General features: G+C 46.8%; 1 protein-coding gene across 1 annotated transcript in view; it reads left to right on the top strand.

Moving 5' to 3' along the window:
- Positions 1–26,483, top strand: part of GLG1 (golgi glycoprotein 1) — a 435,835-nt gene that overhangs the window by 267,412 nt on the left and 141,940 nt on the right. Inside the window, 1 exon segment of the mRNA XM_030203623.1 lies at positions 6,412–6,529. Coding sequence (XP_030059483.1) covers positions 6,412–6,529 — 118 coding nt within the window.

Below are 26,483 nucleotides of genomic sequence, written 5' to 3'. Positions count from 1 at the left end.
ACTTATATGGTCTGTACCAGAGCCGGTGATGGGAGGCGGGACTGGTGGTTGGGAGGCGGGAAATACTGCTGGGCAGACTTATATGGTCTGTGCCCTGAAAAGGACAGGTACAAATTCAATTCAAGGTAAGGTATACACATATGAGTTTGTCTTGGGCAGACTGGATGGACCATGCAGGTCTTTTTCTGCCGTCATCTACTATGTTACTATGTAGGCTCTCTCAGTGGTCCATATTGCAGGCAAAGACAACGTGTAGGTGAACTTTCTCAGTCACTCTATCTTGGATCTGGTAAAATGGGAGCTGGGGCTTCAGGCCTTCCAGCTATTTGTGGACCGTTGGGGGTTTCCTCAGTTCAACATGATGATGTCCAGAGCCAATGTGAAGGCGGAGCATTTTTCAGTCACCTGAGGGTAGGGTTACCATATTTGTGGAAAAAAGGAGGTTTCAAAACATAAAATGCTGTCCCACCTCCAGCCCTCACTGCACCCTGCCGCAGTTATCTTGAACCCTCCCCCCACCCCCCAAGAAAGACACATTCCATAAGCAATGAAGATACTGGTAAAAGTAACAGAAATGCATTCTCTCTTATGTACTCTGCTAAATACACAATTAGAAAATATGTTATGTTTCTAAAAAGCAAGCACCCATGAGCTGCACGTACCCCTTTTCCTTCCCTCCCATTCATGACAGCATGAAACCCTCGTCCTCTCCATTCCCTTTTATCTGTGTGCTGCATTTGCCCCGTTCCCGTCTCCCTCTCTCATCCCCTCCCCTCCATTACAGCATGTCCCCCTCTCCTCTCCCTTCCATCCACGTGCTGCTTGTCACCTTCTCTCCCACCCATCCATGCGCAGCTTGCACCATTCTCCTGTCCACCATGTGCAGCTCTTGACCCCCTTCTCTACCTCCCATTCATGTGCAGCTCTTTATCCCCTTCTCTCCCTCCCATTCATGTGCAGCTCTTTACCCCTTCTCCTTCCCTTTACAGCCCAGGTGGTCTAGGGACTTCTTGGGACAGGAAAGAACCCCACTCTTTCCTGTCCACTGCTGCCACTTCTTTAAAATGGTTGTCAAGATTTCAAGCAGTGGCCTCGCAAGGCTTCCATGCAAGTCTTGCGAGGGGGGTTCTTTCCTGCCCTGAAGAGGCCACTAGACCACCAGGGTACATTAAGATAGTTTCTGGCAGGGGAGAGAGAAGACCTACTCACCAGTCAGCCCATCTGTTCAGAAACCTGCACAAACGAACAGGCTGGTAAAACGTCTGACAGTCCCCTGAGAAAGAGGGCATCCGGGGGAATCCAGACATATGGTATCCCTACCAGAGGGGCCCAGTCCTTTCACAGGGCAAATGCCCTGGTACTGCCTGGCCGGTAGTTGATCTCTCTTCCCCCCCCCCCCCCCCGTCTTTCTCTGTGGCAACTCATTGGTTTTTTGTTGTGTAGGGCTTCTTCTCATCCTCATTTGATCTTGTGGTGGCATCAGATTGGTCTTGCAGACCTTGGATTTGCAGATCTCTGGTGTCTGCTGGTGGAGATCCACTTCCATTACCTAGGGGGCGGGGTCTGTTCCAGCGAGGGTCTGTATAGATGGAGGATCTGGATCTGAGTTGGTTTACGATATGTCTATTGAAAGGTGACAGTTAGAAAAGTGGATTTCCCTTGCAGTTTCTATTCTGCTTTTCTCCAGGAAAGTCCTCTCTGCCCTTGGCTTATTAAGGTCTGGCATATGTTTTGAATCCTAGTGCAAGGTATGCTTCCCATCTCCCTGGAGGTTTCCAGTGTTTTGGGTTTTCTGCAGCAGAGCCTGAAACAGGGGCTGGCCTTGAGCTCCCTGAGAGTCTAGGTGGCTGTGTTATCCAGCTTTTGAGAGAAGGGAAAGGGCATATTTCTGGCTTTGCTTAGAGAGGTAACTCAGTTTGTCCCTCCTTTTCTTCTTGGGACCTCAATCTGGTCCTCTGGGTGCTGTCTGAGGCTCCATTTTAGCACCTGCACTTGGCTTCCAGCAAGGATCTAGCCCTCAAGACAGTGTTTCTGATGGCCATCACTTCTGCTAAGGGAGATTTCAGGCCTTCAGCTCCCATTTTCACAGATCCAGGATAGAGCGACTGAGAAAGCCCACCTGTCATGCTATTAAAGCCAGGATTATTTTTAAATTGTGTGCTTTGTCTTTCAAATATTATATGGCATGACACTGGATTATATGCAGCCCTTAAGAACTATTCCCCTATGCAATATAACCTCTGGTTCTAGGGGACTACCTTAGACTTCATTTTCCAGATTGCAGGAGAGTACGTTATAAGTCTGTTCACTCTGCTGCCTTTAAATACCAGGGTGGAATTCATGGCCAATGGCAATCAAGGGTCAGCCTGATTACTTGGTATTTCGTAAAAGACAGAAACGCCTGAAACAGGAGCGTTTTCAATCTATTGATGGAGTATCTTAGATTGCAACTGGCCATCAATGGTCTGTATTTGATATTTTTGTTTATGGCTTTTGTAAACCTTGTCTTTTTATTTACTGTCACATTGAGCTTGAGTATGTTCGGGATAATGTTGGAGTATAAATGTCAAAACAAATAAAAGAATAATAAACATCCAGTGGCGTAGCTCCCCCCCCCCCCCCCCCAAAAAACAAACAAACAAAAATTGGCTCTTGGGCCACTGGTTTGGGCTGGTGGGAATCCCCAACCCCCGTCAGCTAAAGCGTTCGTCCCGTGCTGATCTCACATTGCCTGGCACTCTGTCCTGTTTTCAGTAGGTGGGTTGCACCCTGATTGAAATGCAGCCCATCCTTATGAAATCTGCTCCCTACCAGAGCTGGTGGTGGGAGGCAGGGCTGATGGTTGGGAGGCGGGGATAGTGCTGAGCAGACTTATACGGTCTGTGCCCTGAAGAGGACAGGTACAAATCAAGGTAGGGTATACACAAAAAGTAGTACATATGAGTTTATCTTGTTGGGCAGACTGGATGGACCATGCAGGTCTTTTTCTGCCGTCAACTACTATGTTACTATGTTACTTCACCAGTGTGGTGTTGAATTTCTAACAAGTCTAAACCCCTCTCCCCATCTCATTACTGCCTGCAGCAGGATACCCGACGCGACAGTCGGTTCGGGCAGTCGGTGCCTCAGAATCTGTTTGGAGTTTGAATCCAACTTCACCCCCGTAGGCCCATGTTTTATTCTGTTCCAGGCTACACTCTCAGTTAGTTGTATAAGATGTTAGGTCAATCTCAGTTATGTCCTCGCCGTTGCGAGGCCCAATTGACCATGTTGTTTTGAGTGAGCCTGAGGGCTAGGGATACCCCATCAGTGAGAACAAGCAGCCTGCTTGTCCTCGGAGAAAGCGAATGCTACATACCTGTAGAAGGTATTCTGCGAGGACAGCAGGCTGATTGTTCTCACAAACCCGCCCGCCTCCCCTTTGGAGTTGTGTCTTCCCTTGTCTTTGTCTTGCTACATACGGGACTGACGAACACGAGCCGGTTCGGGCGGGAAGACAGCCGCGCATGCGCGGTGCGCATGGGCGCGCGAGGACTAGCAAAGGCCTTTGCTAGTGAAGTTCCGATTGGAGGGGTGCCGTAGACGTCACCCATCAGTGAGAACAATCAGCCTGATGTCCTTGGAGAATACCTTCTACAGGTATGTAGCATTCGCTTTATTATTTTTTGCATTTGTATCCCACATTCCCCCACCTATTTGCAGGCTCAATGTGGCTTACATAGATTTGATAACATTGTCATGTAATTGGGTGGTAGGAGTCAGAGAGGGTAGAAAAGGAAACTAAAATTGTTCTCTTAAGACACTTTGAACAACTAGCTTTTTTGGCTTCTAATGAAATTAAAAGTGAGGATGGGCTGTTTTACTGCTGCGCTAAAAGTGGCCTCAGCGTGCAGGAAAGCCCATGTTGGGAATAACGCTGGACACTTTTTAGTGCAGTTTAGTAAGAGGGCCTCAACTTTTTGGTTGTTGTCTAACGAGGCTATGTCCCTTCTGACTCTCTCTGGACCACAAACATGGGCACATCCCATAAAGTAGGCATCTTTTGTTGTGATGAACTTCTTGTTCTAGATTAGAATATGAATCTGTCATCTGCTTAATAAACTAGAGAGGAATACTGACTTAATCCCAGCATTCATAGTAACATAGTAGATGACGGCAGAAAAAGACCTGCCCAACAAGATAAACTCATATGTGTATACCTTACCTTGATTTGTACCTGCCTTTTTCAGGGCACAGACCGTACAAGTCTGCCCAGCAGTATTTCCCGCCTCCCAACCACCAGTCCCGCCTCCCATCACCGGCTCTGGCACAGACCGTATAAGTCTGCCCTCCACTATCCTCGCCTCCAACCACCAACCTCTCTTCCCCCACCTGCTCCGCCACCCAATTCAGCTCCACAAATTCTTTCTTTGCCGGTCTGCCAACTCCTAAACCCTTCTTCTGTTTGCAAGTTTCTTCCATTTGCCTCTTCATGCATAGAACCATTTTGTCCACATGCTTTCTCTCTGCTGATACTTGGCAGGTACCATTTAATGGGGAGATAAGGACAATTTTTAGTTTTACAGCTATCTTCAAAATGTCATTATATTTAAATGTATGAATAAAAATGTGCAAGTAAAATTTAAAAAAATTATACATGCAGAGTACCTCTTGAAAGGGTGAGGAGGAGGGTGTGGAACAATTTTACATGCTTTGGACCACAGGTGAAGACGGATACAAGAAACAATCCACAAGGCAATTAAATTGAATTTAAAGAAATTTAGATGAGAAAAGAATAGGTGATAATAAAACACTGACATAGAATTGTGCCCAGAAGAGATATTATTCATTATTTACCCTAGAAGACACTACATCCTTTCCTGACCCACCCCCCCCCCCCCCCAAAAAAAAAAAATTGTTGAAAAGGTGTATAAAAATACACTGGCAATTATCAATCCAAGTTAAACATTTACAAAGAAACTTTAAAATCTTGCTCCCGGAGAAAAAAACCTTCTGACATAAAGCCAGGAACAGTTTCCTCAGCTCCTAGATACAATGAAACAAATTAGGGGAAATTTGACCCCCCCCCCCCCCAAGAATCACAACATCATAAAGTCTTAGAACTGAATCCTTATCTTAAGAAAAAGAACCCTAACCAAGAAAGCTTCCCTCTTAGTTACTTCCTCAACTGGTCTATCCAATAGAACAGTAACATTTAAGCTATCATTAGAAACATCCAAAGAGAATTGTTCTACTGTCCCAGCATTCCAATCAAACTTTGAATGTAAAAACCTAAGGATGGAAAAGCTGTTTCAATAAACTACAACACCTGTTTCAAGAATCTCTGAAATAGTTCCCATGGAGTAGTTAAGACAGGAAAAAAATCAGTAGCCTCAAATGTTTCTGCCTTCTGCCTATCCAAATTCACTAATTTTCTACATATCACTATCCTGAATAAGAGCAGTTGGTGACACCTTGCGCTGGTCCATTATCTCTTCCAAATTAGAAACACAAGAGTCCATTCTAATTCCAATAGCTTGTAATTGGGAGGAATTTGTATAGATGTAGTGACAAAGCTACAACAAACCATATTCAGAGAGTCCAGAGCAGCCCATAATCCAGTGTAATTAGTTGGCTTTTCAAGAGGCTGCAAATTCCACAGCTTCATCGTAAATTGCAGCATTTTTCCCTCTCCCTGCACTCCATCACTCCTTAGAGAAGATGCTGTTGCACCGTATTCCAAGCTGGATTCCTCCAAATGCAAGACCTGGGAAACGTCCTGGACTGCAGAAGATGTTGCATCACAGGCAAGAACAGAGATCTCCTGAAGCTGCTCGAGATGCCTCATTCTTTGGCACATCTTGACTCAGCCCCATTCTGCCAGGTACTCATTGGAGATGGAGGAAGTTCTGGACTATGCAAAACATCATCTCCCATATCTGAGCTCTTCACAAGCCCCTGTTCTGCAGAAAAGCTCAGTTAGCATAGGTTGTGCATAGCTTCAAACTGATGTGTGGCAGCTCTGCTCAGTGGGAGAGTTCAGGGCAGGGAGCTCATGAAGTCTACTCTTACGCTTTGGCATGAAAAGGTAAGAAGGTAATTAAAATCCAAGGGCTGAGTAAACCAGCAACACACAGTGCCTTACTCTGATGTCATAAAGAGTAGAAATAATTGAGGTCTGAAGACCTGTTTAAAATTTTGAAACAATATCATTTTGGAAATTTAAACTATGGATATGTTCAGGTTATCTTGTCTTCAGAGGTTCATCAGGGCCCATGGGTTTCATACAGAACAGCAGTGTGAGGTCCAGCTCTGTTTGCAGCACTCTGCAGCTACCAGAGATGACAGTGTTTCAGCCCACTGTGCAGTTTTGTCCTATGCATGCAGAAGCTGAGAGCAACTCTGTAATTATGGCTTTCTTTTATCTCCTAGGGTGGATGTTGTGATCTGCCTGAGCACCAGTGTGCGCAATGACACATTGCAGGAAGTTAAAGAGCACCATGTGTCCATGAAATGTCGTAGACAGCTCCGTGTGGAGGAACTGGAGATGGTAAACCCCTGCTTCTTTCCCCTTCCTCTTCTCCACATGCTCTTAAGAAAATTTCTGTACTAATTTGGGCCAAGCTTGCAGGGGTTTTTAGTATTAAGATGTTTTCCTCATCTTAAGGTTTGTAGAAGTGGTCTAAACTTTTGTTTACTGGAACACTTTATATACTGCTTCATCAAAACCAAAACCACTTTAATTGGGCTAATTATTGGCTTGCACTTCTTGCCTTCCCACATTGTTGTGCCCCTATTCTGCATCTTATTTTCTTATATTGGTACTCAGTAAAGAGAGAGGTTCTTTTGTTATGTATTTAATGCAAAAAAGCAGTCCTGCCCACTCAGATCTAACACTGCTGTTTTATAAGGGAAATACATAAGAAACAGTTTGAATAAAAAGACTTTGATCCAGCAGTTATGCTGCTTTTATCTTCTAGCTCAGTCAGAACTAGTGCTAGAATATTGGCATCACAAACCTTCTTTTGCAACTACATGGATATCTTTTCCTTATTTTAGGTTTTCCCTATCATTGTTCTAGCCTGGTCATTGTAGCAATTGTGTTGCACCAGGACTTCCTCTAGAACTGCATTTTGATTTAAACATTTTAATTGCAATTGTGCAATTAAACATTTTTAATCACAATTAATTGCACAATTAAAGGTGTATTTATTTTATTTCCCACTGCAACTCCTTGTGATTCTGGGCAAATCACTTAACCCAAAGTAGAGGCTGGCCAACAGACACTCCAACACAGGCAATAGTGTTTAAGGGATGCTTTATTCACTGCTTTTACAAAAGGACCCGACACGGTCCATGTTTTGATGCTATAAAACACCTTCAGGGGTCACAGTGATGTTCAGGCAGGAAATAAATAATAAAAACTGCCTGAAGAACTCTGGGAGGAAATTCAAACACACAGAGTTACCCGAAGGCGTCAGCTAAATGTCTGATTGAGGAGGGGTGAGTGTGTTTGTCCCTCTCTATGTTTATATACCTGAATTCTCTCTTCCAACACTTTCTTGTGTCATAATTTGTTTGTTCTGATATCTGCTGATTAATAAAGAGGTGTGAATTCTTTTGAAGGCCCAGTTCTTAGAGAAAAGCTGTCTGGTTTGTTTTGTTGCTCTTGAGCACTGATCCTTAAACATGCAAACTAAGCCCAAAAGGTAGGAGGCATCCAGTCTGTCTACACTGACATCACCAGGCATCAGCCTTACAAAATAAGTACATAAGTATTGCCATACTGGGATAGACCAAAGGTCCATCAATCTCAGCATCCTGTTTCTAACAATCCAGGTCACATGTACCTGGCAAGATCCCCAAAAAGTACAATACATTTTATGCTGCTTATCCTAGAAATAAGCAGTGAATTTTCCCCAAATCCATTTTAATAATGGTCTATGGACTTTTCCTTTAGGAAGCCATCCAAACATTTTTTAAACCCCCACTAAGCTAACGGCTTTTACTACATTCTCTGGCAACAAATTCCAGAGTTTAATTACACGTTGAGAGAAGAAATATTTCCTCTGATTTCGTTTTAAATTTACTACTTTTGTAGCTTCATTGCATGCCCCCTAGTCCTAGTATTTTTGGAAAGAGTAAACAAGTAATTCACATCTACCCATTCCACTGCACTCATTATTTTATAGCCCTCTATCATATCTCCCCTCAGCTCTGTGTTCTGCAAGCTGAAGAGCCCTAGCCTCTTCAGCCTTTCCTCATAGGGAAATCTTCCCACCCCCTTTATCATTTTCGTTGCCCTTCTCTGTACCTTTTCTAATTCCACTATATCGTTTTTGAGATGTGGTGACCAGAATTGAACACACTATTCGAGGTGCAGTCGCTCCATGGAGTGATACAAAGGCATTATAACATACTCATGTTTGTTTCCATTTCTTTTCTAATAATACTTGCATTCGATATGTTTTCTTAGCCGCCGCAGCACGTTGATCAGAGGGTTTCAGAGTATCATCAACGACGCCTAGATTCCTTTCATGGTCAGTGACTCCTAAAGTGGAGCCTTGTATTACATAGCTATAATTCCCCACATGCATCAATTGCGCTTGTTCACATTAAACGTCATCTGCCATTTAAATGCCCAGTCTCCCAGTCTCGTAAGATCCTCTTGTAATTTTTCATAATCCTCTCGTGGTTTAAAAACTTTGAATAACTGTGTCATCAGCAAATGTAACCACCTCACTAATTACTTCCATCTCTAGATCATTTATAAATGTATTAAAAAGCAGCGGTCCCAGCACAGACCCCTGAGGAACCCCACGATGTACCCTTTTCCATTGAGAATACTGACCATTTAACCCTACTCTCTGTTTTCTGTCTTTTAACCAGTTTTTAATCCATAATAGAACATTACCTCCTATCCCATGACTCTCCAGTTTCCTCTGGAGTCTTTCATGAGGTGCTTTGTCAAACACCTTTTGAAAATCCAGATACACAATATTGACCGGCTCACCTTTATCTACATGATTTGTTCACCCCTTCAAAGAAATGTAATAGATTGGTGAGGCAAGATTTCCCTTCACTAAATCCATGTTGGCTTCTTCTCATTAATCCATGCTTTTGAATATGCTCTGTAATTTTGTTCTTTATAATAGTCTCTACTGTTTGGCCGGGACCAACGTCAGGCTCACCGGTCTATAATTTCCCAGATCTCCTTCGAACCTTTTTAGAGAGGTGTGATAGCTGTGTTAGTCCACTTTTAAGGTAATCAATAGAAATCAACCAAAATAAAACATGGAAAAAAAATTAAGAGTGATAGCTTTTTTATTGGACATAACTTAATACATTTCTTGATTAGCTTTCAAAGGTTGCCCTTCCTCAGATCGAAATAAGCAAATGTAGTAGATGACAGTGTATATAAGTGAAACATCAAAGCATTTCATTGACAGTCTAACAGGGTGGGGGTGGGTAGGAGGTATGCATGGGGAACATCAAAGCATTTCAGTGATAGTCTAACAGGATGGGGGTGGATAGGTGAGGGGAGGGTGATAAACAGAGAAATACAACTTTATGGTTTATAATGGGCCAGAAAACCCAGATCCTTGTTAAGTCCTGTCTGTTGGGTGTCAAAATATTCAATCATTCTGACTTCAAAGGTCTTACATTCCTGTATTGTTTTAAAGTTACCTTCAGGATTCTTACTATGAAATCACTGGTACAGTGTTTGGTTTTGTAAAGTGCTGCCCCACAGGGGTGGGAACCTTGCTGTCACCGGCATTCTTCATGTGACATAGAGTAAAATCATAACTTTCCAACAAACAAAAGAGAATTCTGTACAATCTTAACCCACCAAAAAGAGCAGCCATAAGAACTCTACAAACTAACGAACGCATTATCATCAAACCTGCAGACAAAGGAGGCGCAATGGTAATTATGGACACACAAAAATACATTGAAGAAGGGCACAGACAGCTCTCAGACAATAAATACTACAGGAAACTAACTGAGGACCCCACACAGGATTATACAAAGCAGCTAAAAGACCTTATCAGAACATTTCCTAAACAAGTACAGCCACATCTGAAGAAACTCACACAGAACCAACCTTCTGTGGGCACATTCTACATGCTACCCAAAATCCACAAACCTGGAAACCTGGGCAGACCAGTCATATCAGGTATTGGCACACGGAGGAAATATCTAGACTCAGAGGGAATTCTGAAACCTCTCGTGCACAAAACAAACAGCTTCATACAAGACTCCACAGACTTTCTGATAATTGAAAAATATCATGCAATTACCACCAAACACCCTTCTGGTCACGATGGATGTAGAATCACTACACAGCAACATTCACCATGCAGATGGCATAGCAGCATGTGGAGACTCCTAAAAACATCCACACTGGACCATCAATACTCATCAGAAACTATTACAAAATTAATCAAATTTATTTTAAGCTCACAACTACTTCTGCTTTAACAATGATATCTATCTACAAATAATGGGCACTGCGATGGGCACCAGGACAGCACCCCAATATGCCAACCTTTTTATGGCTGAGCTGGAAGAAACATTTCTGAATACATAGCAGACCAAACCTCTAAATACCTACCGGTACATCGATGACATTTTATGATTTGGACGGAGGGGGAAGAACTCTGAAACAATTTTACTATTCCTTCAATACATACCATCCTACAATCAGATTCAAAATTGACTACTCCCCAGAAAAAGTCAAATTTTTGGACACCATGGTCTCAATCAGCGAGGACTATATACAAACATCTATATACAAGAAACCCACAGACAGATGCAGCTACCTCCACAACTCCAGCTTCCACCCTTCACATACAAAGAGATCCATTATTTACAGCCAAGCCACAAGATACCACTGTATCTGCTCTGACCCAAGGGGGGACAGAGACAGACACCTTGAAATCCTGACTGCATCCTTCAAACGGAAAGGCTACAACCCCCAAATAATCTGCAAAAATATTGCCTCCTCCCTCAAAACACCCAGGGAAAATCTGCTACAGTACAAAGAATAAAAAGCCACAAACAGAGTCCCCCTTATAGTGACATACAACCCAGAGCTGGAAAAATTAAGAAAAATCATAAAAGATCTTCAGCCTCTTCTCCAAGAGGATGAATTACTGAAAGAGATATTCCCATCCCCACCAGTGCTTGCTTTCCGACAACCACCCAATTTAAAACACAAGCTAATTAGAAGTAAACTCCCAACACAGACTGAAAAAGCAGAGAAGGGCACACATCCTTTCAATATATCACTCAAATCTACTCGACCACCTTAATATAGTCCTGTTTTACAGACCTCCTGGAAACTGGCTTGACTGCCAAATACATTTTATGGACTATTATATCGACCACATGTATGTCAACTTCCAACCTTATTATAATAGGAGATATTAATCTCCATCTTGAAGACTCTAACTCTATTTATGTACGCGAATGTATGGATCTTTTCCTATCATGGGATCTTCATTGGCCAAATATGGAACCAACCCATATTAAAGGACACACACTAGACATCATCACGCATAAATTCTCATCAGACCTAAATCTTACACTATTATCTACAAAATGGACAGCTGTACCATGGTCTGATCATCTTAAATTAAATTTTCTCCTCTAATGGCGAAGGAACGACTCACACCATTTTAGGATTTAACAGTTTTTTATTGATGACAAAATCAATTAAACAGTCGACTGACTCTCCATACATAAATAGCATACCCTTTAACAAACTAAACAGAGATAAACTAATAAACCAGTCATCCAATTTTCCCTTTTTCCTCCCCACCTATCCCTTCCTATACCCCACCCCTTTCTTGAAATTACTCCCTCCTTCCCTCATTTGTGGATCAACATTCCTTTAGTTACATAACATACAGCTACTCAACAATTGTAACTTGCGTCCATTCAGCCCCCTACGGACTGAGTACCAGCTTGATAGTGATCCCATCATTTATATTGACCGTTGTTTCTTTTATCCCTTTCCATCCCCCCCCTACCCTTCCCAAGTGTAATGTACTAGTTAATTCAGTTAAAGTAAATGAGGGGACTCACCCTGTCATACTTTCCTGCTGATATCAGCTTTCCGGTACAGATATAGAGCCTGGACTCTGATAGCTCCCATCTGTTCCGAAATTAATTCAAACATACAAAACTTACAGAACATATAAGGTAAGTGCAGCAATGTCTTACGATCCTCCTATCCTCTCCGGCGAGTTCCTTCCCCCCCCCCCCCCCCCCCCCATTCCCTTCACTCTTCCCACCCCGCCTCCCTTTTCTTGCCCAGAGGCTGACACCTTTCCAAATTTGTCCACCTTAGATCTAGGAGAAAACAAGTTTAGATTACAGAACTAGAAACTTTCATGCTCCCCTAAATTGACACATGTGCACCCAGGTGAACCCGCCTAGCATTTTATGTTGTGGGAAGTCCCTCGTGTCACACAGGTCTGTTCCAACCCCTCCCCGTTAGCCTGCCAGTCTGCCTTGGAGCGCTAGGCACCTATCACTGCCTGTTTAAATGGAATTGCGCAGTAGTCTCATTTTCTTCCCTCCCATCCCCTTGGAACCACAAGTCCGTTATACTGTGTTAGCAGCTCTAAAAATGTAAAAAATTTAGCAGATAACTTCTCTCTGTAGGAGTTAGGGTCTCCCACAGAGGTTCCCACTACGCCCTGAACCGTTGGCCCGGTATGCTGTCCATCTCTCTGACCCCACACCGGTTGACACGCATTTGCTTGAGCATTTGGGCTCGCCACACCTGCAATGGAGGCTCTTCCTTGGCTCTCCAAAACTGCAGGATTGAGTTAATACTATAGTACACCACCATGCGTAAAAACGCCTTAAATCCCTCTGGAGGTTCTGCTGTATATTGGAAATCTCCACAGACGTCACGGAGAAGTCCGAGGTCCCCAGATGCCAGTCATTAATATGTCTCATGGAGCAGGCAACTGTCAGGAACTTAATATTCAAAAGACCCATTCCTCCCGCGTCCCGTGGTGTTGTAAGTTGCTGATAAGGTAATCTGGGTATTTTCCCTTGCCACAAGTACCCCTGTATTATTTTTATGAGTTTTTTTTTATCATCCTTAGACTTTAAAAAGAGGGGTAACTGTTGAAATATATATAGCCACTTGGGTGCTATCATCATATTGAAAAGCGCAATTCGGCCCCAAATTGTGAGTGGTAACTCTTGCCACATAGACAGTTTACACTTAGTCATGTCCATAAGTGGGTCAACATTATCTCTATACAGTGAAGCGTTGTTATTGGAAATAATCACCCCGAAATATTTCAGTTTGGAGTCTACCCATGTGGTAGGACTCTCACCTCTTGATCTCCCACGCGTTCCCCGCTAATCCCTGGGTCTAACTCTAGGAGCCTAATCAGCGGTTCCAGCGTCAGATCAAGCAGTAGTGGTGAAAGGGGGCAGCCCTGGCGCGTCCCCCTTCCTATTGGGAAACCTGGTGTTGTGCCACCGTTAACCACTACCTGAGCATGCATGTCGGTATAGAGGGCTTGGATTGCTTGCAGAAACCCTTCGGGCAATCTCATCCACTCCAATACTTTAAACAGGAAGTCCCAACTGACCCTATTGAATGCTTTGGCAGTATCCAAACTGACTACTACCCCAGGGATTTTCTGATATCTACACTGTGCCATGGCTAATAGGGTTCTCCTCACGTGTAGTACTGATTGCCTCCCTGGGACAAACCCCGCCTGCATTGGTCTAATGTCATTGGGAAGGAGCTTTTTTAAACGCTCTGCCAGAATCTTTGCCAATAATTTATTCTCCGAGGACAAGCAGGCTGCTTGTTCTCACTGATGGGTGACGTCCACGGCAGCCCCTCCAATCGGAATCTTCACTAGCAAAGTCCTTTGCTAGCCCTCGCGCGCCCGCGCGCACCGCGCATGCGCGGCCGTCTTCCCGCCCGAAACCGGCTCGAGCCGGCCAGTCTTCTTTTGTCCGCACTCGGTACGGTCGTATTTTTCGCCGTGTCGAGCCTCGGAGAGTCGACCTCGCGCGTCCATTTTGTTGAACGTGTTTTTTTCTTCGGAAAAGCTTTTCTTGTACTCGGGAAGTGCTCCGGAACCCCTCCACCGGGTTTCGTTTCAATCCTCCCCGTATTTCCAGCTTTTGGCCCCGATAAGTTTTCTTTCGTCGTCGGGGTAGGCCTCTTTTCGGCCTCGGTCGAGATTTTCTCCCTCTAAAGTTTTTGGTGCTCTTTTTCCGTCATTTCGGACTTTGATTTCGCCGGCGTGATTTTTCCGCCCATGACATCAAAGCCTTCCAGCGGCTTCAAGAAGTGCACCCAGTGCGCCCGGGTTATCTCGCTCACTGATCGACACTCGTCATGTCTTCAGTGTCTGGGGGCCGAGCACCGCCCTCAGAACTGTAGTCTGTGTTCCCTGCTTCAAAGGCGGACTCAGGTAGCGAGACTAGCCCAGTGGAACGTTTTGTTCTCGGGCTCTTCATCGGCACCGGGATCTTCGAGTGCATCGACGTCGTCAGCGTCCAGACCATCTTCCTCGGCCGCCCTTGCATCGAGTGCATCGAGGCATCGGGCATCGAGGCATCGGGCCTCTGCATCGGCGCCGAGACATCGGATAGCTGCATCGACGTCGGTGGTACCGGGACCCTCGTCTGCTGATGTCGTCGGACGGTGGTGCATCGTCAGGAGTGCAGGTGAGGGCTGTCCATTCCCCTGCTGGTGGCGGTGAGCCTTCGGGTGGGTCTCCTCCCACCCTGAGGGCTCCTGCGGTACAGCCCCCCCGAGACCGACCTTCTTCGGCCTCGGCCCCGAGGAAGCGACGGATGGATTCTACGTCCTCCTCGTCGGTGCCGGGGAGCTCCGGTGACATGCTTCGGAAGAAGTCGAAGAAGCATCGACACCGGTCTCCTCCCCGCGTCGGCACCGAGAGCTCTGGGTCGCCGAGGGATTCGGCACCCAGCAGGCATCGGCACCGAGAGGACCGCTCACCCTCTGTCCAAGAGGTGTCGATGCGCTCCACTCTGGACAGCCCGGAACAGCCTCCTCGCCCGGAACAGGTCCTGACGTCGACGCCTGCATCGACCTCACAGCCTTTCTCTGCAGCCGCTCTAAACGAGAGCCTCCGGGCCGTTCTCCCAGAGATTCTGGGAGAGCTGTTGCGCCCTACCCCTCCGGTACCGGCGGTGCTTGCGCCTCCGGTACCGTCGAGCGTGGCGCCGGCTGGCCCATCGCCCAGGTTGAGGTCCCCGACGTCGGTACCGCGTGCGGTGCCGGCAGCGGCCACCTCCCAGGAAGGCTCCCCGACTACGTCGGCGGAGGGAGCTTCGCCGATGCGGGCAAGGGAGTCTACCTCTCGACGCCCCCATCGTGGACGTGGCTCCACTGAGTCGAGCAGGGCGAGGTTGCAGACACAGGTTCGTGAACTTGTGTCTGACACCGAGGGTGAGGCCTCGTGGGAGGAAGAGGAAGATCCTAGATATTTCTCTGACGAGGAGTCTGAGGGTCTTCCTTCTGATCCCACTCCCTCTCCTGAAAGACAGCTTTCTCCTCCCGAGAGTCTGTCTTTCGCTTCCTTTGTCCGGGAGATGTCTACGGCCATCCCCTTCCCGGTGGTTGTGGAGGACGAGCCCAGGGCTGAAATGTTTGAGCTCCTGGACTATCCTTCTCCACCTAAGGAAGCGTCCACCGTTCCCTTGCACCATGTCCTTAAAAAGACATTGCTTGCGAACTGGACGAAACCCTTAACTAATCCCCACATTCCCAAGAAGATCGAGTCCCAGTACCGGATCCATGGGGACCCAGAGCTGATGCGCACTCAGTTGCCTCACGACTCTGGAGTTGTGGATTTGGCCCTAAAGAAGGCTAAGAGTTCTAGGGAACATGCTTCGGCGCCCCCGGGCAAGGACGCTAGAACCTTAGACTCCTTTGGGAGGAAGGCCTACCATTCCTCTATGCTCGTGTCCAAGATCCAGTCTTACCAGCTCTACACGAGCATACACATGCGGAATAATGTGCGGCAGTTGGCGGGCTTGGTTGATGCTCTTCCCCCTGAGCAAGCCAAGCCTTTTCAGGAGGTGGTCAGGCAGCTGAAGGCGTGCAGAAAATTCCTGGCCAGAGGAGTTTATGACACTTTTGATGTTGCGTCCAGGGCCGCTGCTCAAGGTGTGGTGATGCGCAGGCTCTCATGGCTGCGTGCCGCCGACCTGGAGAATAGAATCCAGCAGCGGATTGCGGACTCGCCTTGCCGTGCGGACAACATTTTTGGCGAAAAAGTCGAACAGGTGGTAGAGTCTCTCCACCAGCGGGACACCGCATTCGACAAATTCGCCCGCCGCTCTACAGGTAGACGATTTTTCGGGGGAAGGAAGACTGTTCCCTACTCTTCTGGCAAGCGTAGGTACAATCCTCCTTCCCAACAGCCTGCGGCCCAGGCTAAGCCCCAGCGCGCTCGCTCTCGTCAGCAGCGTGCGACTCAGCAAGGCCCCGCGGCTCCCCAGCAAAAGCAAGGGGCGAGCTTTTGACTGGCTCCAGCAGAGCATAGCCGACATCCAAGTGTCCGTGCCGGGCGACCTGCCAGTCGGAGGGAGGTTGAAAGCTTTTCACCGAAGGTGGCCTCTCATAACCTCCGATCAGTGGGTTCTGCAAATAGTCCGGCAGGGGTACACCCTCAATTTGACCTCAAAACCTCCAAATTGTCCACCGGGAGCTCAGTCTTACAGCTTCCAGCACAAGAGAGTACTTGCAGAGGAACTCTCCGCCCTTCTCAGCGCCAATGCGGTCGAGCCCGTGCCATCCGGGCAAGAAGGGCTGGGATTCTATTCCAGGTACTTCCTTGTGGAAAAGAAAACAGGGGGGATGCGTCCCATCCTAGACCTAAGGGCCCTGAACAAATATCTCGTAAAAGAAAAGTTCAGGATGCTTTCCCTGGGCACCCTTCTCCCCATGATTCAGCAAAACGATTGGCTATGCTCTCTGGACTTGAAGGATGCCTACACACATATCCCGATACTGCCAGCTCACAGACAGTATCTGCGATTTCAGTTGGGCACACGCCACTTCCAGTACTGTGTGCTACCCTTTGGGCTCGCCTCTGCGCCCAGGGTGTTCACAAAGTGCCTAGCTGTGGTAGCAGCGGCACTTCGCAGGCTGGGAGTACACGTGTTCCCATATCTCGACGATTGGCTGGTAAAGAACACGTCCGAGGCAGGAGCCCTGCAGTCCATGCAGATGACTATTCGCCTTCTGGAGCTACTGGGGTTTGTGATAAATTACCCAAAGTCCCATCTTCTTCCAGTGCAGAACCTCGAATTCATAGGAGCCCTGCTGGATTCTCGGACGTCTCGCGCCTATCTCCCAGAGACGAGAGCCAACAACTTGTTGTCCCTCGTCTCCCGGGTGCGGGCGTCCCAGCAGATCACAGCTCGGCAGATGTTGAGATTGCTGGGCCATATGGCCTCCACAGTTCATGTGACTCCCATGGCCCGCCTTCACATGAGATCTGCTCAATGGACCCTAGCCTCCCAGTGGTATCAGGCCGCTGGAGGTCTAGAGGACGTGATCCACCTGTCCACGAGTTTTCTCGAATCCCTGTATTGGTGGACGATTTGGACCAATTTGACTCTGGGACGTCCCTTCCAAATTCCTCAGCCACAAAAAGTGCTGACCACGGATGCGTCTCTCCTGGGATGGGGAGCTCATGTCGATGGGCTTCACACCCAAGGAAGCTGGTCCCTCCAAGAACGCGATCTACAGATCAATCTTCTGGAGTTACGAGCGATCTGGAACGCTCTGAAGGCTTTCAGAGATCGGCTGTCCCACCAAATTATTCAAATTCAGACAGACAACCAGGTTGCCATGTACTATGTAAACAAGCAGGGGGGCACCGGATCTCGCCCCCTGTGTCAGGAAGCCGTCAGCATGTGGACCTGGGCTCGCCGGTACGGCATGGTGCTCCAAGCCACATATCTGGCAGGCGTAAACAACAGTCTGGCCGACAGGTTGAGCAGGATTATGCAACCTCACGAGTGGTCGCTCAGCTCCCGAGTGGTGCGCCAGATCTTCCAAGCGTGGGGCACCCCCTTGGTGGATCTCTTCGCATCTCGAGCAAACCACAAAGTCCCTCAGTTCTGTTCCAGGCTTCAGGCCACCGGCAGACTGGCGTCAGATGCCTTCCTCCTCGATTGGGGGGAGGGCCTGCTGTATGCTTATCCTCCCATTCCTCTGGTGGGGAAGACTTTGTTGAAACTCAAGCAAGACCGAGGCACCATGATCCTGATTGCTCCTTTTTGGCCGCGTCAGATCTGGTTCCCTCTTCTTCTGGAGTTATCCTCCGAAGAACCGTGGAGATTGGAGTGTTTTCCGACCCTCATCACGCAGGACGAAGGGGCTCTTCTGCATCCCAACCTCCGGTCCCTGGCTCTCACGGCCTGGATGTTGAGGGTGTAGATTTTGCCTCTTTGGGTCTGCCAGAGGGTGTCTCCCGTATCTTGCTTGCTTCCAGGAAAGACTCCACTAAGAGAAGTTACTTCTTTCATTGGAGGAGGTTTGCCGTCTGGTGTGACAGCAAGGCCCTAGATCCTCGCTCTTGTCCTACACAGACCCTGCTTGAATACCTTCTGCACTTGTCTGAGTCGGGTCTTAAGACCAACTCCGTAAGGGTTCATCTTAGTGCAATCAGTGCATACCATTACCAAGTGGAAGGTAAGCCGATCTCAGGACAGCCTTTAGTTGTTCGCTTCATGAGAGGTTTGCTTTTGTCAAAGCCCCCTGTCAAGCCTCCTACAGTGTCATGGGATCTCAATGTCGTTCTCACCCAGCTGATGAAACCTCCTTTTGAGCCACTGAATTCCTGCCATCTGAAGTACTTGACCTGGAAGGTCATTTTCTTGGTGGCAGTTACTTCAGCTCGTAGAGTCAGTGAGCTTCAGGCCCTGGTAGCCCAGGCCCCTTACACCAAATTTCATCATAACAGAGTAGTCCTCCGCACTCACCCTAAGTTCCTGCCAAAGGTCGTGTCGGAGTTCCATCTGAACCAGTCAATTGTCTTGCCAACATTCTTTCCCCGTCCTCATTCCTGCCCTGCTGAACGTCAGCTGCACACATTGGACTGCAAGAGAGCATTGGCCTTCTACCTGGAGCGGACACAGCCCCACAGACAGTCCGCCCAATTGTTTGTTTCTTTTGACCCCAATAGGAGGGGAGTGGCTGTAGGGAAACGCACCATATCCAATTGGCTAGCAGATTGCATTTCCTTCACTTACGCCCAGGCGGGGCTGGCTCTTGAGGGTCATGTCACGGCTCATAATGTTAGAGCCATGGCTGCGTCGGTAGCCCACTTGAAGTCAGCCTCCATTGAAGAAATTTGCAAAGCTGCGACGTGGTCATCTGTCCACACATTCACATCTCATTACTGCCTGCAGCAGGAAACCCGACGCGACAGTCGGTTCGGGCAGTCAGTTCTTCAGAACCTGTTTGGGCTTTAGGATCCAACTCCACCCCCCGAGGGCCCTGTTTGTTCTGTTCCAGGCTGCACTCTCAGTTAGTTGGTAAATTTTTTTAGGTCAATTTCTGTTATGTCCTCGCCGTTGCGAGGCCCAATTGACCATGGTTGTTGTTTTGAGTGAGCCTGGGGGCTAGGGATACCCCATCAGTGAGAACAAGCAGCCTGCTTGTCCTCGGAGAAAGCGAATGCTACATACCTGTAGAAGGTATTCTCCGAGGACAGCAGGCTGATTGTTCTCACAAACCCGCCCGCCTCCCCTTTGGAGTTGTGTCTTCCCTTAAGAGTTTGTCTTGCTACATACTGAACTGGCCGGCTCGAGCCGGTTTCGGGCGGGAAGACGGCCGCGCATGCGCGGTGCGCGCGGGCGCGCGAGGGCTAGCAAAGGACTTTGCTAGTGAAGATTCCGATTGGAGGGGCTGCCGTGGACGTCACCCATCAGTGAGAACAATCAGCCTGCTGTCCTCGGAGAATACCTTCTACAGGTATGTAGCATTCGCTATATCTACATTAATTAATGAGATAGGTCTGTATGATTCTGGCTCTTCTGCTGCCTTCCCAGGCTTTAACAGCAAGGATATACTCGCGGTATTCTAATGGGGTGGGAACTTCCCATCCCTGATAACTGCCTGATGATAAGCAAATAATGGGCCTATCAGGGAGTGCTGCATGATTTTATAAAACTCTCCCGTGTATCCGTCTACCCCCGGTGCTGAGTAGGACTTTAGCCCCTTAATCGCGGTTTGCAACTCCTTTGGCTGTAGCGGAGAATCTAACAAAGCTTTCTCCTCCTCTCCAAGTTGCGGCATACAGGCCTTCCGTAATAGCTCTTGTCCCTCCCCTGGTTGGTCCTTCTTATATAGTAGTGTAAAATGCTCTTGTAAGGTTCCTAAGTATCTCGTCTGACTTATTAGTTATGTTCCCCTTACTGTCCCGGATAGCTGGAATCGTCCGGTTGCCTCCCCTCCTCTTAACCAGCCTAGCTAGTAGGCCCCCCGCCCTGTTACCAAATCTCTTAAACTTGTACTTTTGAAAGGTCTGGTTTCTAAGTAACTTCTCATGTAGCAATGAATTGATGGAAGCCTGTATAGCTAAGTAACTATCTTTATTTGCTTCTGTTGGTTGCGCCAAGTGTTGACGTCTTGCTTTCGTCAATTATTTATTCAAACTAATAAGGCTACGGGCAGATTTCTTTTGTCTGGCAGCAACGTATGCGATCAGGTGTCCCCCCCCCCCCCCCCCCCCCCCCCCCCCCCCCCCCCGCAAAACGGCCTTTCCTGTGCACCAAAATAGCTGGGGGTTGGATTGGTGGGCTTTGTTAAAATGTGTGTACTCCTCCCACCATGACATCAAGAATTTCTGAAATGATTTTTTATTAGCTATGTGACTCGGAAATCTCCAGCGTCTGGTCGTCGCAAAACTACGTGGGGTATCCAGCTCGAGCCAGACAGGGCTATGGTCAGAAATCAATATCTCTTCTATTTTGGAATTTTTAACATGGTGGAACAGAGCCTCTGAAACAAATATATAGTCTAACCTTCCCCATGCCCCATGGGCTCTTGATCTGTACGAGTACTCCCTGGTCTCTGGATGCAAATTCCTCCAGGCATCAACCACAGAGAGAGAGAGAGTTCCCAAATTCCTTTAACATTTTCCCTGATTTTTGGCCTGTGTGAGCGTGGTCTCTGGCCCCCGTGTAGTCAAGCACGGGGTCCATCAAACAGTTCATGTCTCCCACTACAATCAAGTCCTTTCCCTGATATGGTGTCATCTGTCTCAATAATTTTGGAAAGAATGACCTTTTCTGGTGGTGTAGGGGCATATATGTTTAATATATATAATTCCCTCCCTTGTAGCCATAGTTTGACCAGGAGGTATCGCCCTGCAGGGTCTTGTAATTCCTTTTTCACTGAATAGGCTAAACGTTTATGGAAACATATCACTACCCCTCCTTCCTTTCCATCCGCTGAAGTATACAGCACTTGTCCGACCCAGCTTTGTCGGAGTTTGTCGTGCTCCAAATCTGACAATTTTGTTTCCTGCAAACACGCAATATCAGCATTTAAATGTTGTAAAATCTTTTTTCTCTTACTCGGGGATGTAATACCCCCTACATTCCAGGTTATTAATTTACAGTGTGTTACATGCATCTCTATTAAACCAACTCAAAGTTACTTCACATCGTTTGGCTGCTGGGTCCCAGCCCTTCTTCCCCAGCCGCCGCATTAAGTATATAATCATTTCAGCTCTGTTTCTGAACCTCGCTAAGTGTGGATTGTATAAGTTCTTGTTTTTGTCTCTCCTGTGTAGTATGTTTCTTGGTTGCTGAAATCCTGCCCTCTTTACTTGTCGCCGTCTGTATTCTTCCTTTCCCCCTTTGTCTCATCGCTTCACCCTCCAACCCTCCCCCTCCCCTTCCCACATTAACCCTCAAACTTATTGATTTCTATCAACCACTTGAAGCTTCTGACAGGACCATTCCCAACAATGTTCTATTCCTACTTCTTTCTCCCCTGCGTTCCCAATTTGCGCAGGCTAAAATCTAACTTTTAGATCACATTCACATCCCAGGGATCATTAAAACAACCCAACACTCTAACCAAAAATTCTTAAGCAGTGCAACTTTTAACCTTAACTTTAGCATTGAATCTTATGCATTGCTATCACATTCTTTACAATTACCAGTCTCTTAACCTCCTCTCAAGGAGGTTCACCGCTTCGGCACTTGTTCCTCTTGACAACATCCCGGCTCATGGGTCTGGCTCTTTCAGTTCTGCATCCATGAACTGTTGTGCATCCTGAACCTATGCATTGCTATCACATTCTTTACAATTACCAGTCTCTTAACCTCCTCTGAAGGAGGTTCACCGCTTCGGCACTTGTTCCTCTTGACAACATCCCGGCTCATGGGTCTGGCTCTTTCAGTTCTGCATCCATGAACTGTTGTGCATACTGAACCTTCTGAAAAGAGTGCCATTGGTTCCCGTGCTGTATCTTCAAAGTGGCTGGATATATTAACATAAATCTCATATTTTTATTGGCTAGCGCTGAGCGGATTGGGTGGAACCGCCGCCTTTGCTCTTGGACTCCTGCCGAGTAATCTTGGAAGATTTTTATCGGAGACCCTTCATATGTAAGGGAATCCCGCTTCATCCTGAAACCTCGGATGATCTCTTCTTTATGTAAATAGTTGTGTACTTTGATAATGACAATTCTGGGCCATTGCATGCCCTTTAGCCAGCGTCCAAGCCTGTGTGCTCGCTCTATGCATAGCTCTCCATAGCTATTAGATAAAGCCAGTTCTTTTTTCAGCCACTTTTCCAGAAGAGGGCCCAGCGACTTCTCCGGTATTTTCTCTGGAAGGCCAACAAGTCTTAGGTTGCACCTGCTTGCCCGATTTTCCATATCTTCCATTTTGTCCTGCTGCAACTTGAGCTGCTCCTTTAAACGTGAGATCTCCTGCAAGTACTGTGATCCTGCATCCTCCACAGCGGAGATCCGATTTTCAGCTTCGCCCACTTTCTTCTCTGTATCTGCCATTGAAGACTCCATGTTTTTCATCTGCTCCGCCAGTAGGTCAAATCTTGGGCTGAGGGCTGCGCTCACCGCCGACGTGATCTGAGCCAGTTGTTTTTCTGTGAATTCTCCTACACCTGCTTGTTTCTGGTCCTCCATTTTGAGACTGGATTTAGGTGAAGATGTTTTTTCTTTATCGAACTTTGTTCCCCTGCGTGTGGTTCTGGAGGGCGTATGCTTCAGGAATTGCTCCATGCACACTCTGGTGATATCCACCATCTCTTCTTACCCTCGCTGCAGGTTCCGCAATAGCTATTTATCAGAGGATCTGTGGAGTCGCAATCAGTGTAAATGTCTTGATGCAGTTCGTAGTTGTGCTGATCTCTTCTTAAATGTGCCCTTAGGTTGATAGATTAGAGCCTATGATTCAATGCCAACGTTCCTCCCATGTACTTAGAGTAACAGAGAGAGGCTGCTGCTGTTCTGTGAGCGTTTTGTGCCTTCACTTATCTCCACTTTGCAAGCACTTAGGGGAACTACCATCCTCGGATCGTCAGCTGCGATAGGAACGTTCTGTCCAGGGAGGTCGCCACCTCACTTTGTCTCAGGGCTGTGTTTTGCGTAGTAGCTGGGTTCCGCTACTTCTGGAGCTTCCTCTGTACTGGCCCTGAGTGGAGCGCTGCGTTCTTGTTTTATCTCTCCCGCAAGCTCCTCGTGTTCTCCCCGGGTTTAATTCTTGCTCGTTCTGGAGCGCTCCCGTTCCTGCCTTACTTCCGATTATGTTGCTCTCCCTTTCGCCCGATGCCAACTCTGATTCTATTTCTTGCCTTTGGCCGCCATCTTGTGCTGGACACCGCGGGAGAGTGTATGGATTTCTCGCTGCTGCCATCAGCTTGTGCGCACATCCAGGCTTTCTCTTTGCCTGCCATTTCTTCCTGCCTGCCGATGGCGGTTCGCTGGAGCGGGTCTGGTCCTTCAAAGTCGGGGCTTCATGTGTGGCGCGACGGAGCTCACGGCAGTGCCGCCATCTTGTTGCCCGGCTCCACCAGAAGTCTTCCTCACACCATTTTATGTTTCAACGATTTTTATTATTATTGATGACAAAACAATATAATAAATTGAGCAACCATCCAGCAGAATCCCAAATACATCCACAACATACATCTAGAGTGCTCCTATAGCACATACAATGTCATCCATTGATAATACCACCCTTATAGGAAGGAACTCGCATAGTGTCAACAATTACAATCGATACCCAGTTAGAAATCAAAATTCCAGATATAACCAAAAGACAGGTTCCCTGTAACAAAGTCCCTCCCTCCCTCACGAAACCCCCAACCCACCCCTTATCTTCTCCCCTCCCCCCAACCTAACCTTCTCTCCCCATCCCCCCAACCTCCCCCCCCTCCCCTCCTGTTCCAAACCTGAAGGAACTGTACCAAATCAACATAGGAATCTCATCCTGCATTAAGAAGTAAGCTCCGGCCTCTAGGGTTTAGGATACGTAAGTAGGGACCCCAGAGGGCCAGAAACGTAATTTTCTTTCTCTGCGAGTGTCTGATCTCGCCAGCCTCTCAGGAAACCAGCTGATGCAACTGGTTCCTCCAATGCCAGTATGCTGGGGGGTCTTTAACCGTCCAGTACTGTAGAATACATTTCCTAGCCAGTAAGCACATCTTACGAAGTAACAGTACTTCAAAACGATTCTGCCCTCGAAAGGATTCTGGAAGATCTAAGATTAATTGAACAACTGTGCCCCGGGCCTTAATTCCCAGTCGCCTTTCCCAAAAGCCTCGAACCTGAGTCCAAAATCTTTTCACTAGGGGTCAGCTCCAAAACATATGTAGTAACGTACCTGGACTCGTTCCACATTTGAGACAATTTGGGCTACGGCCCCCTCCCATGTGTGCTAATTGTGTCGCTGCCACTTACCCTCTGTGGATACATCGATATGCACATTCTCTCAAACGCGCATCTGTTACCAACAGGGGTATGCGTGCCACTACCCTCGGTATGTCCCATGACACCACTTCCTCACACCATTTTAAAGAACGATTATCATACACCACAAGAGGTCAAATTAACCCGGTTACATTTTGGCAACTATTCTACATGGATGAATGGTCAACTCAAACGGACTCTATTCACTTTCTTCAAGAGTGGGACAACAGGTGCAGAAGCATTTTAGACAACATTGCACCATTACAAACCAGAACTTCACGCAGAAAAATCTCTGTACCATGGTTTAATGAAGAACTGAAAAAACTAAAAACCCAAGTTGGAAGGTTAGAGTGAGCTTGGAATAAAAAGAAAGACGACGCCACATTTAATGCTTGGAAACATCTACAAAGAAAATACAAATATTCTATTAGACGAAACAGAAGAGCATACTACAAAAAAGAAATTGGGCCAGACTACAATAATACACAAAAACTCTTCCAACTAGTGAGTAAACTATTAGATACCACATCGATTACCTCCAATAGCACAAATATACCTTCAGCTGATAATCTTGCCTACTACTTCAAAGAGAAAATTAAGTTACGGCTCACGTTACCTATTAATTCCATAGATTACGTTAAATTTCTTGGCTATCTAGACCCATTATCTGGTGAACATCCTGCAGATAGAACCTGGACTAATTTCGATACACTTTTGGATGATTCCATCTCCCAAATGATCAAGAAGTTTGCTAAGTCTCATTGCAAACTAGACGTATGCCCTAACAAGCTTTTAAATTCAGATCCTCAACAATTTATATCCGACCTCACGCTTCATATGAATTATATGTTATAAAATGGACTAATCCCAAAGGACAAAGGTAATATTTTACTCACCCCTATACCCAAGGATCCAAAGAAAAACGCTGCTGACTTAACCAATTACCGCCCAATAGCATCTAGTCCCCTGATTGTCAAGCTAATGGAAGATATAGTGACCAAACAACTCACTGAATACCTAGACAAATTCTCAATTCTCCACGATTCTCAATCAGGATTTCGATCTACCTACAGTACCGAAACAGTATTAACTTCCCTTCTCACTAAATTCAAACGATCAATAGCAATTGGCAACAACATACTCCTCCTTCAAGTCGACATGCCCACTGCATTCGATATAATAAGCCATAAAATTTTATTAAATATTCTGGACTTCTTCGGAATTGGAGGTAATGTTCTCAATTGGTTTAGAGGTTTTTTTTAACTACAAGATCTTATCAAGTAAAATTTAACTCTAATACGTCAGCTCTGTGGATTCTGGAATGCAGAGTTCCCCAGGGATCACTACGCTCCCCGACCCTCTTCAACCTTATGATGACGCCCTTGACCAAGATATTGTCCAGTCACGGCCTCAATCCGTACATATATGCTGGCGATGTAACGATCTACATCCCATTCAAACATTTTATTGGAAATTATGGATGTTATCAACCACAGCTTCCAAATTATGCATTCTTGGATG

The sequence above is a fragment of the Microcaecilia unicolor genome, chromosome 5 (assembly GCF_901765095.1).
Source record: "Microcaecilia unicolor chromosome 5, aMicUni1.1, whole genome shotgun sequence".
Classification (NCBI taxonomy): domain Eukaryota; kingdom Metazoa; phylum Chordata; class Amphibia; order Gymnophiona; family Siphonopidae; genus Microcaecilia; species Microcaecilia unicolor.
This window is presented reverse-complemented; position numbering and strand designations above follow the sequence as displayed.